Raw genomic sequence first — 12929 nt, 5'->3', positions numbered from 1 at the left:
CAACAAAAGTTCTTCGCAATTTAGCTATTTTAAAGCTTTTATTATGAAGCTGCAAAATCAGGACACAACTTATATACAGCTGAAAGCCAACATGATGAAACAAACATGATGCAGGAGTGAATCTTTCAGTTAGAAGATACAAAAGACTTTTAAAAACATCTTTGTATAGCTGGGACTGAGTGCCACAGACGGGCTTGATCCACTGGTAAATATTGAGAGACGGAATTAGTTTTGGTTGTTTTAGTTGATTTACTGGCAACAATAAGAATACAGAGTAACACCGGCCTTATATTTTAAATGTATAATATGTCTGTCAGTAATTACTGTACTCGCATGCTCATTTCAGTTTCCTGTTACTGTCGTTCTAAACCAACTGTGTTATTCTGCATTAATTAAAAAAAAAAATGAACTCAACAGTGACACTGAGTCAGATTCATTAATGACCCTGTGGTGAGCTCACGATTAAAAGCACGTCGTGGTCCACCGCTGTGGAGTGAAGTCAGTGAAATAAGCAAACAACGATAAACCAAAATGTACATTTAAATGTAAATCCCTACTTGTTTTATGCTGTATTACACTCGTCCGAGCTCATCTCTGACCGTGGCTCGTGCACTTCCACAGGCTCGAACAACCTGCTCACTCACTGTGGGGGTAAAACCATAATTTGCTCGACTGAATTAAAACGTTCACCTCCCTCACGCTACTCTCAGCTCTGGCAGCCGACTGGACTACTAGGTCAACAACTGCGGACGGAGCAGACCAAATCCACCCGGCCTCATTTGCAAATTCTCAATTAAAGCGAGAGTGCAGGCAAGGCAGCGGCAGCCTGAATGGATAACAAAGATCAGCGGCCTGCCTCTAATGATGAGCACTCTGGGTATGTGCACGGCTGAGGCTCAGTGGGAAGGCTGCAGCACCGGGGAGGTGGCGAGGGAAATGAGAAGAAGGTGAGATACTGACTGTTTAAATCAGTCTCTAATGAAGGACTCAAACAGGGACGTACTGGGCCAGATGTTGCACAGACTGTGTAAAAAAAAAAAATAGATGGAAATGTTAATTTGATAAAACATATGAAGAATATGCTGAATAAAAACATGCACACGCTCTGCAGGAATAGAATCACTCTCATCAATCCTTAATCGATCAGTGTTGAACACAGCGTCTGAGGTTATCGTTCATGTTAAAAATAGACACGGTCGTCATTACAAGTATAAGTTCACGTCCTGGCAGCAGCCTGCGTGTAGGTTGCTATAGAAACCTCAGGTTCATACTATTAATTCTGGCTTCAGATGAAGCTTCAAAACAAGGCTGAAAAAAAAAATCAGACGATCTCACCTGTGGCACATTGGCAGGCGAGGAAAAGACAACGCTGAACAGGAGAAGATGGTGGGAGAGATCAGACGAGATCAAGACCGAAATACCAAACTCACTTAGATCCTGTTTGTTCTCTAAGAACACAGTGCTGACAAACACATGAATCAAGACAGTATACTACATTACGTGACAAACCTGAAAGCATACACAGAACACAGAACAGTCTGCATATAGATCATCAAGCCTAAATGCATATGAACACACATGTGTTGCTGTAGATGCTCAGGCAGTTACACAGAAAGGCTGAAATAACTAATGACACATCTTCAAATTCCCAGCTGGGATCTGTTTATTTTCTGGATTGCATGTTTGGAAGTCTTTCTTGATTGACTCTCTAAAATATGTGAAACCACTGAAAGATACCCAACGCAACACTCAAGGCACTCGAGGCGCTATAACTTTCATGTATGGATTCACACACAGACGGAAGCTAAAATATAAGGCGATATGCTGTCTGATTCAGCACTCACACGCTGAAGGAGACACATGGACGCGAGAACCTTGTCGTGTAAGAAAGCAGCGTTTGAACCTGACTGTGCATGTAATACTGCGGTTGATGTTTCCTTTGGGAGCGAGGCGGCTCGTGCGGGGCGCGCTCACAGCAAGTCACAACTCTGGAATAAATGTCAACCACGATAAAAACGCTCGCTGTTGACAAGAAATGATGGCCTGTGGCTCCAGCTGGACGGCAAGTGGAGAACAAATAAATAACAACCATGATTTGATGCTTATGAGCTTGTGCTGTTTACGTAAAGGCTGTCATTATCTTTCTGAGCTACACTGTCTGCTATTCAAATTTCCCCTATAAAAAGACTCTCATTATAGAAGCTATTACTCTAATAGGCAACAATCAGACGAATATTAACTGTATTTAGAAACGATCTTTCTAGACAGAGTGATATATCACTAATCAGCCTGCCTCCTGCTTCTTGCTCAAATTCAAGTTAGGATTAATATGCATCTAACAGCAATGCAGTTCAAAACCAAAAAGAAGCCCATACTCCTAATATGAAAAGACACAAAGTTCAAGCTATACAAGCTTCCATTTAAATGTTCAGCATCAATTTATTATCATGAGGTAAACTATGAAGGTAAAAAGAGTCATGAACCAACCCGATCTGCAGAATTAAGGTTGGCAATGTATGTTGCAAGTGAGGGATACGTCAAAACTTCATGTTTATGTTCATGCTAAGGTCGATTTCTGTGGCGTGACACCGCTGTGCTTATTATCTGGTTAGATTTTGGTACAAAACCACTTTCAAGGCTTAGAAAAAGACAATGTCTTGGCTTAAAAAACACCACAACCACGTCTGGAGATGTCCCGACTTCTTGTCAAAAATAACTGTCTGTTGCACCACAAACACGGCTGGAAACTGTCCAGAGGTCCCCTGAAAGAAATCCAGTGGTTTCACTTTTATTAAGGCTGCAACTCAAACTGCGATCACTGGCTTGACTGCCACCACCATCCCCTCCACCTCCGTACATGAAAGTCAGGTCCTGAATATGTAATGTGAGCGTGGTCTGACAGGTTTCAGTAGATGTCAATATGGTACGTAGGCCTATGACACATCCAAATGTGAACACATTCCTGACGACTGGGCTGCATGGAACCCCAGAGGAGTTATTAATAACGTGTTTAAAGAGACAGTGCTATGTACAAAGTTCCCACAAAATCCACAAGTGCCACATGATCAAAAAGCCTTTGGAATACCTGGAAACATAAGCATGTGTCCGTGTGCACAGCAGGGACTCACCTGCGAGGTAAAGGCTCGGGACAGTGCGTGAGGGGGCTGCCGGCGGTGGGCGGCGGTTCCCTTCGGCTCCGCAGCGACTGGCTCCTCTGCACCTGCCTCAGCACGCTGCTCTTCAGGTCCAGCAGCGTCGTCATGATCGTTCACTGCCAGGACGGACACACAGAGAGCAGACGTCACGCCCCTGAGGCAAAACACGTTAAAGTTCAGCAGGGGGGGATCATATTTATGTTGCTTCTAGAAACACAATTAGTTTGGGGGATTCTTTTGGTCTAATCAGTCGCATAATCACCTCCCCTCATTATTTAAGCATAATTATACTCTTCCCCGGCAGAAAGTGTGTTCTATTTCCGTCTGAGTCGAACTGACGCCGCAGGGTGTGAAATTTATCTTGTACGTTTTAGTCTGGTCACTCCAGAGTCAGTTGACTTTTATTTTCGGGATCACTCTTTGTATGAAATGTGCAAATGAGCCTTGGCGAGCTAAGAGCCACAAGAGCCTCATAGTAGCAATCTCATAAAAGACTGCTGTGTCACTAAAACAAAATGGCAAGAAGAAAAGAGCTAAGTAAGAGTGCTGTATGCAGAAATGGTTTCTGAGTGTGTTAATTATAGACCTGGGACAGGAGAGTGTGGAGGTTTTAGGGAGATTTTCTGGCAAAATCGGAAAAAAATATTACGAGTTATGTTTTCATTAGTGTAAAATCACTCATTTGAATAAGCCTTATAATGTTTATCTGCTGAGGGAGAAGTTCTTCTTCCCCCGGAGGAAAAAAAATGTTCAATAGCTGAAGAAAGAAACACTTTCTCCTCCTAAAACTGAGTATGCATGTTTTTCACTGGACAGGTATGAGAGGTACATAAAAAATGGTATAAAACAATGTCATCTCAACAGTAACGAGTAACTGGAAGTGACAGATGTAGAGGAGTAACAGTACTGTGCATCAACAGACACAGCTGAGTCAAAGTCAGACAGAGAATATAGAGATTTGTACTGACAGTCAACAAAAGGAACAGCTTGTTGGAAAATGTCCTCAAATGTGGGTTTACAGATTTAATGAGAAGCACAAACTTGATGATGATGATAATGATGATGATGATAATGACTGGGGTGGCTGTGGATCAGCGGTGGAGCCAGCATCTTGTTATCGGAAGGTCACTAGTTTGATTCCCCGTCTGCATGTCAAAGTGTCCTTGGGCAAGACACTGAACCCCAAACTGATCCTGATGTGCTGGTCGGCACCTTGCATGGCAGCTACCACCATCAGTGTATGAGTGTATGAATTACTGTGGGTTGCTTTGGACAAAAGCGTCTGATAAATCCCTGAAAGGCTCGCTGTCTCCAGCTGTAGATACCAACATACACAGTGTAACTGTTTCACTCATGTAACTCTCACAAGTCAGCAAATTAATGTTTATCTCATAATTGTTTTCTTTTACCAGCATACAATCAAAACACCTCTCTTCTTTCCTTTGACCAAACATCATATTTTGTAAAAAAAGTGTCACAAATCACATCTAATACAATTCTGTTCAATTTTCAAGAACAGTAACTTTTTCATGAATCCACCTAAAATTCTATTATCCAAGATATATCAAACGGGAATACAATCACTATACATAATAATCAGTCATTAGATAAATTCATGACTTGCTCACAGACTTTACCACATGAAGGCTTTTCTCTCTGAGAGGGTCTAACAGGAGCAGGACTGCCATCGAAGCTTTCGCAGGCACACTCAGGTACACTCACATTATCAGGACTGTGAAATCTGAATTTGGAAAAATGAGCCCATCTGGTGACCTCAGAGAGATCGGTCACTGTGTTGCTAAGCAATTCGCTGAGACCCAAGCGCCATAAAGTAAACTCTCATTTTGGCTTCATGGTGTGTTTAAAGTTTAACTGAATTACGTGACCTCATAATAATATTGTGCACTGTCGGTGCTCCCCACAGAGGAGGAGCTGGAGAGTAAGATAAAGCGCTCTGCTCATGTATATCCACTGGAAGTGTGCCGCTCTGCATTTTCCTCAAGTACAAGGGTGGAGGAAAAAATGTTAAGTAAGCAAACTTTGCAGTTTCTTTGCAATAGCACAATAACTGCCTGTATATCAGCTCAGTTTGGTCCACAACATAAAAGGCTGAGGTTGAGTCTGAGTCTGCAGGAACAGGAAGCCAGATATAAACTGGATACTTCATCCTCAAGAGCCGTATAATTGACGCCATCATTTTTAAATGTAATGCTCCTTCATGGCCTTTTTCTATCACACATCAGATGCTGAACTTCATCATGTATCAGCAGTATATCTACCTGTTATTACGTTTTAATCCTTTAATCTCAGCAGAAGGTTGGACGTCTATAAATACCTGCGGTTCAATATCGAAGTCGGTCACTGAACCCTCGCAGGAACAGAATACATTTATGAGCTGCCACAGTTTTTCAAGTACAGCACAACAGCTCGTGCCACTGAGGCGGCGGGGCTGTGTACATTTCATTTCATTATTCATTTAAATGAGAAAAAAAACCACATGAAGGTGATTCGATTGCGAGGTCATTAATCGCATAAATGTCAGCTGCTAAAAACGAATCACTCAGGGATGCTCGCACATCTGCCTGGCAACTGAGGAAGAGAGTGAAGCTGATTGTCAAATCAAAGTGACTCCCTAACTGCATCCAATCACTTTTGTCCCTGCTTGTCCAATTTGCGGCATTTTTAACCGCGATGCAAGGCTGTTATAAATGGAACCAGCTCCACCTGGATGGCTTTGAGAGCCTCCGACAGTCAGCGTGCCGATGAACGGCAGTGAAGAGGGAAGAGACAGAGCACTCAAAAAGAGAGGAACAACAAGGACATGAGAGAGAGGCTTTGATTGATGGAGAAGTTGTTACAAGAGACAGACGGACAGATGCAGACAGCCAGACACTCTTTTCAATAGTTGACAGCCAGTGTCTGTACATCTGTGTGAAAAGGAAGCGATGAACCGTGGGCCGGGGGCTTGTTCAGAGTCTCCAGCCAGCAAAAGACACAATAGTCACCGTTATTATCCAACTGCAATCGAGGACAATTAGCTGAGTGCGCTCGTGGAGAGAGATCTGAGCTGACGCTGCTCATTTCATAAGAACTGTTGATTCATTTTGACTTATTTTTTCTCTTAGATGGCACTGCTGAAGGTTTTTCTGTTTTGAAATGACTGTGCTTACACCGACACGGATCCAGAAAATGAAACATATTTGCCTGCGTGGCTGCTATCATTCGGTGCTCTGGGCCAACTGCAACATAGAGCGGCGAGCAGTCGGCTCTTCAGCGCAGAGAATGCCAGAAATTCGTAATGCAAGTTGCATCGCTGGCCGAGCCAAAGGACAGTATGCTATCGATCTGGGAGGCTGACACCTGTTATCCACTTGGAGTGTCCGCACTTTCCGCAATTAGACTGAAGTGTCGATACTCCCGCTCCTTCAGATATCATCAGTGTGGCATTTCCAATGAGAAACTGTTGGAATTCCCTCAGACAGGGACAAGGTGACGCCTTGCTATTTATTTTCAGTCAAAGGGAATGTGTCTGTATAAACACTCAGCTAGCCGGCACGTCGTCAACATGGTACACATCTCATGGTATCGCCTTGTGGTCTATTGAAGAGGGAATCTGCCTCTCGTATGATGGATTTATCCTTGAATGCTTTTCCGAGCATCACTGCCAAAAGTCTTCAGAGAGCTCTTTACATCTGACTGAATCTCAGAGTTGTTGATGTTCCGTGCTGTCAATCTCCACCGTGACTGCGCCCGAAAACATGTCACAAATACGGGAGTATGATAGCGAACTTTATTTGGTTATCCGCAATAAACAAGAGGTTCATTTTGCACTCGGGGATTCAGATTCTGGAGATCCAAATGCTCTAAAACTGCAAAAAAAACAACAAACAAACAAAAAAAAACACATGCGAACATTGTTTTATCGTGGTTTAGATTTGTGTAATTTTTCTTTTCAACTGTTCTGAGAATCCCACCTCCTTGGGGTCTACGCAAGAAGTCTCTGCGCCGAATACCACACTGGGGTGTATACACTTTGCTGCTGGTGTCATTATCGGTCTTATAGGAGACGCAGAGAGGAGTCAAGATATCAGCCGTTGGTTTTCCATCCCCACCTCCAAGTCACAAAAGTCACTGAGCGAGTCTTGTGTTCCCTCCTTTCTGAGCCGCTGCAGAATATGTACAGAAACACTGCAATCATGGTGTCTAACCCTGACCCACATCCACACCGGTGATGCTGCATTAGACACTCTAGTCCCTCCTTCACTATCCTCTATACATGGTTTGGAAAATGATTATGACATTTTATACAGACAGAAGTGGCAAAGGAAATGTCAAGAAACCACAGAGCTTATCCAGGTTTTGGACATTTGAATCCAGTATATTCATTTTTTTTAAAAAAATAAAATATCCATGCTACAGATTTTATTAAACAGTCCAACACAGGAAAACACAGCTGCAGCAGTTACTGGATTCATTTTTTAGTCAAGCTGTTCAGTAACTAAACGTTAACATTTGCTGGTTCCATCGTCTTAAGTGACAGGATTAACTGCTTCTCTTTAATGACAAGACTACGAGTTGCACAAAAAGAAGCTATTTTAAGGCGTCACTCTGGGCTCTGGGAAAATGATTTTGACATTTAATAGATTAAAACCAATTACTCAATGAATCATGGTTGTCAGGCTTTGCTTGACTGCTGAGACAACTTTGCATTTATCAGCATTTTGTCACTAAAGATCAGAGTCTCCAAGGTGAGAAACCTTCCCTGCCTTTACGCTCTACTTGCTTAGATAAAAAACCCCGTTGCGCTCTCTCTGTGACATCTTTAAAAAGGCTGCGCAGCTGAAATATCTGAGGCATTTGTTTCATTCTTGCTGTTGTAAACAGGAAAAATGTTTCTCCAACTTCAGACTAAGGTGTCACAGGCAGAAAATAAACACCGTGCTCAGGCGTCACATCACATCCACTATACATGCAAGGCTGGAAAAGGAAGGACTGTTGACAGCTAACAGGCACCGCGGAGCAGCTTCTCCCAGGTGGACTCATTTCAATTACAGGAGTGGATCTCTCCCAACTGGATTTCACTCTGTCTCAGCCGTCAACCCAAAGTGACAAAACGGGTCGACGTGCCACCGACAGTGGGGCGCCGGCTGCCAAGGAAACACTGTCAAAGCCAAGTAAATGCCTCTCTCGCTACATCGGTGCCGAAGTCGTGCCAAGGAAACACTTGCTCACCAGTGTCTCTCTCCTGAGAGAGCCAATGAGCCCGGCAGCCAAAGGCGCCTTGCTGATAGGGATGTGAGTGTCTCTATGGTAACAGCAGAGGAAAAGGGGGCTGGTAAATACAGGTAAATGGAATTCTGCGATGACGGAGAGAACGGACCCTTGATGTTTAAATACGTCCATCTTGGCGCGGTCAAACAGGGGAGTAAATTATACGTAGTTCACATTGAGAAGTAGAGCGGTCGATAAGGCCACAGACACACACAGCACAATCAGAATCCAGGTGCCGGTGAAAGACTTTCTCCCCAGCGTTGTTTTTCTCTGCCAGTCACTGTTTAACCCAAAGGTGTCAGTCACTCATGAATAACGCTTCGACATGACTCATGAGCTTGCTCTTCGCAACTATTGTTCCCACTTGTCGTTCCTTTTCCCCCGTTGGATGTTTTAAACGTCAGACAAAAAGACACAGAGAGATACAGCGGCGCGTCAATACAGTTACAAGCTTTACATTCCACTCCAGTCAGTCATTAGCCGCTTCGATCAGACGCCTCGAGATTAGCCTTTGTGTTTTTCCTCAATAACGCACCTTTCATAAGCCATTAGTGTGTGTGTGTGTGTGTGTGTGTGTGACTGTGAAAGCTTCAGAGTGACAGAGACAGAGGTGAGGATTTTTTTTTTTCCCAATCGAATTCATTACGCTCCTCCCGAGGTGCCAAATGAAAGAGAAATATTAACGGCGATCCTTTCACGGCGGCATTGACAGTCTGTGTAATTGAGTCAAACAGGATGAGCATATTGTGACCTTCACGTTCCTCTGTACTTAATTTAACACATCAGCCTGAGGGGATACACATCCATATCATAACTGTAAGTAGATTATCCTGCAGTGTCGCCGATGATGAAAGGCATGACTGCCATAACCTTTGAGACAGGAAACCGAGAGGCTCATCATCAGCCATCAACGCTGTCACGTGACCGGTCCTGAGGGACAAACTGTATAAGCTAAACCGATCGAGCTGCCGGGCCTTTTTAACGAGCTTTTCCACTGGATTTGATGTGGTCAAGTGTAGACATGGCTCTGATCTACACTGTATGCACCTGTAGATACAGCACAATCTATAATCCGGCAGAAACGCAGCTCACCCAGCCAGTGTATTCTCAAAAAGCTCCCGGTGTCTGTGTTGTGAGGGCACATGACAGGCACTCTGGTTTGGAAATTGATTGCCAGAGAAAATCCCAGGAATTGACGGTTGGGGTGTTTGGGGGGGGCGGCGTTTGTGAAAGGGGTAAAGGCGTCTGCAGCACAGCCAGGCGGCAGAAATCACTGACAGCCACGCATCAAATATGAAACTTAAACAATGGTGCAATTCCTCACTTATTGTACCGCGGATAATGCGTCCTTTGTCGCCCCGAAAACAATCACTCCAGCAGCAACACCGCTCTCCAAAATAGCAGCCGAGCACTGAGTCTGCGAGGGGGAATAACGCCACCTTCACAGTTTACGCAACACAATGTGCTACAATGCAAAGTGTGCTCTGAAGTCTTACAACTGCTCACGCACGCTGTAATTACTGACGACTTCCAACCAGAACAACCAAACACTGTATCTGTGCGTCATTAACATAACCTTTTCATGAGCGTCTCTGTGAGTGTGTGGGGGGGGGGAAACACTGCCTTTTTTCTTCTTTTACAGACACATTTTTTTTTCTAATAATGACCACTGATCTACTGTGTGAGGAAAAGAAGAGATAATGATTAATTAATGATGACTAATGGACTCATAACGATTAGTCGAAAGTGGAGTTATGACCTGCGGCGAGGTTTCTTCTTAAGAAAAGAGAAGAGAAAGCCGCACAGAGTCTCACCTCATTTGCGTTACGCTGCAGCGAGTAATGAAACATAGTCCTGTTTTATTACCCTTTTAATCAGCTACACGTTTAATCATCGCCAATATTAAAAGCACAGGTAAATTACAGGCTCAGAATTGCTGCGGCTGTCACTGGGGGGGGGATGATTGTGTGTGTGTGAGACGGAGTGAGAGATAGAGCTCACTCCAAAGTACATTATTGATTTATACACAGCAGGAGGCTCAGCACACTGCTAAAGGGGTTAAAATCACATCAGGATCAAAAGGTCTGAACCTGTCCTGCTCTCACCTGGAGACCAGAGAGGAGCACAATCTTCAACATGAGCCGGCGAATGTTCCAACAAGTGTTTTTCTGCCAGCGTTCATGAGTAAATCAGCACGTCTTCCACGTGAAATTCATGCTTTATATGATGTGCTGCTGCTCCGTTGCACCTTTATATGTGTGTGTGTGTGTGTGTGTGTGTGTGTGTGTTGCCTGTACGTGTTTGTGTTTGGGTTGTTAATGGGTGTGTGGGGCGTCTCTAGCTTTTAGAAACATCCAGAGTAATGTTATGTAACAGGAACAACAGCAGAAGATTCACAAAAAAAAATTGGAAAACCTCATGAAACCATCCAACCACCGCCACAAGTTCAGGTGAAGCCTTTTTTATTTTATTTATTTATTTTTTATTAATGATTTCCAGAATCTTCCTAAATCTGTTTTCACGCAGACAAGTTGAACTAGTCTTCAGGTCATTTACATCTTTATTATGACCAGAAGATGAACTTTTGACCACAGACACAGTAAAACACTTATAATGTTCCTTTTCACCAAAAGTGGACTAAATCTGATTGATGACTTTTAAATCTTCATTATATACTCATTCACACATTGATATCATCTGTGCATAAGAAGAACTTTATCCTCTGTCCAGAAAAAAAAAGCCTCATTTCATATGATGTAAAATTCAGATCAACAGGTGCCAATCAGCCAGCCTCCTCAGTAATGACAGTATGAGCAGCTAAACATGGTGCATGTATTTGTTTGGAACATTCTCATAAAAAGATGTCATTTTCCACGCTGTTAAATGATAAAAATCCAGTTTACCTGTGTATCCAGACAGTTTCCCAGTGACAAATCTTTTCTGTGCTGCGTGTGTCAGAGTTGCTCCTCTCTCTGCAGCAGGACGCTGTTTTCCTCTGAACGTCACAATCAACTTCACACAAAACAACGTTTGGATATTTTTCCTGTGACAGACGACAGACAAAAGCTCATTTTGGTCCTTCGAAATGCTTCCTGAGCTCTCGCTCCACCGATGCTCACCCAAATATGGCCATAGGAAGTGCGACGACACTTCATAGCCCCTCGACTACTGTCGGAAATATCGCAATCGCGCGTTGAGCGCACGACACAAGAAAGGTTGAGGTGATCTAAAATCGAAACTGAATTTCTTACAGCGCACAGATTTTAATTCTGTCCATAAGATGAACAATAATGACACCAGATGGCCAACAGATAATTAGGAAAGACTGGATTTACCTTAATTTTTCATTTTTCAATGTCAATATTTGTAAAGACTTAAAAGATTAAAAGATAATCCTCGCAGAGGGAAATATGGTTGTAGAAGCAGCACAAGAACAGAAATGAGTACAGATAAAAAGAGAATTTAAAAGATTGAAAAAAACAAACAAAAACAAAACAAAACACAAGTTTGTGTAACACAAAACACAAGCCAATATTTTAATCATTACCCAGTTTGCTGATACGTACAGAGTACAACACGACTGGTAATTAAAAATAAAGAATGTGCAAATATATACACTTTAAAATATTCTTAAAATATGTGCATTCATTTCCTCATAATATGTGACATACACTGATGTTTCTGTTTTAATTCACATCTGTATTTATATGACTTTGTACCAATCCCATTAAATGTTTTATTTAACATTTTATTCGTATTCATTCTTTTAACAAGGTATTTAAATCTGCATCATTTTTCTTTTGCATGTCCCCCTATTTATTTCTACCAGCATGATTATTTCTGTATTTTCATATATATATATATATATATATATATATATATATATATATATATATATATATATATATATATATATATATATATATATATTATTATTATTATTATTCACTCCTCCAATTGCACCTATTTGAGCCTTCATTCCTCAACAAGTAAGAGTAAACGTATTTCTCCTCCCCACCTCTGGGTTGCTTGATACAGACGATCATCACCTCCAACCACATGAGCTTGAATGAAAAGAAAAGCCAGAGTTTACGGTTTGCACCTGAAGGCATCACCTGACTGTTGCTGAGGGATGTCGCCCAGAAGAATCTGAGCTCCAGCAGGGACCAGGTTCAGCTGTCAGTCATCCACTTCCACTTTGTTCTGCCTAATGAGCTCATCCAGTGCTTTAATGAGGTTACATCTAAACGAACCTTTCAGGGTCTGAGAGCATAAGTCGGCAACTCAGGAGACCAAAGATCCACCACAAAAGGTCTCAGTGTCGGTCTTTAAAAGACAAAAGACAAACAAACAAACCAGTTCCCTCCATTTATCACAATGTTACAACTTGTAAATATTACACAGACTGCTGGCCAATGAAATATAACTTCTTACTGTCAATGGTTGGCTCTTCACTTTACTTATATACTGTGCTAAAATCACTGTAATACCTTAACACCTGTG

General features: G+C 42.4%; 1 protein-coding gene across 2 annotated transcripts in view; it reads right to left on the bottom strand.

The window, feature by feature from the left end:
- Positions 1-12653, bottom strand: part of baiap3 (BAI1 associated protein 3) — a 34938-nt gene extending 22285 nt beyond the window's left edge. The window contains exons 1-3 of one of the 2 annotated variants that reach the window (XM_037087666.1): positions 12529-12653; positions 11330-11469; positions 3129-3271 (exon numbers count right to left, since the gene is read on the bottom strand). In XM_037087666.1, coding sequence (XP_036943561.1) covers positions 3129-3262 — 134 coding nt within the window. In that variant the 5' untranslated portion in view covers positions 3263-3271; positions 11330-11469; positions 12529-12653. Of the gene's footprint in view, positions 1-3128; positions 3272-11329; positions 11523-12528 lie in introns of those variants that run through there. The other variant, XM_037087665.1, reaches the window with a different exon arrangement.
- Positions 12654-12929: the final 276 nt, after the last annotated feature.

Source organism: Acanthopagrus latus, chromosome 23, assembly GCF_904848185.1.
Source record: "Acanthopagrus latus isolate v.2019 chromosome 23, fAcaLat1.1, whole genome shotgun sequence".
In the NCBI taxonomy this organism is placed as follows: Eukaryota; Metazoa; Chordata; class Actinopteri; order Spariformes; family Sparidae; genus Acanthopagrus; species Acanthopagrus latus.
Note: the sequence above shows the minus strand (reverse complement) of the source record. Positions and strands in the feature narration are given on the sequence as shown.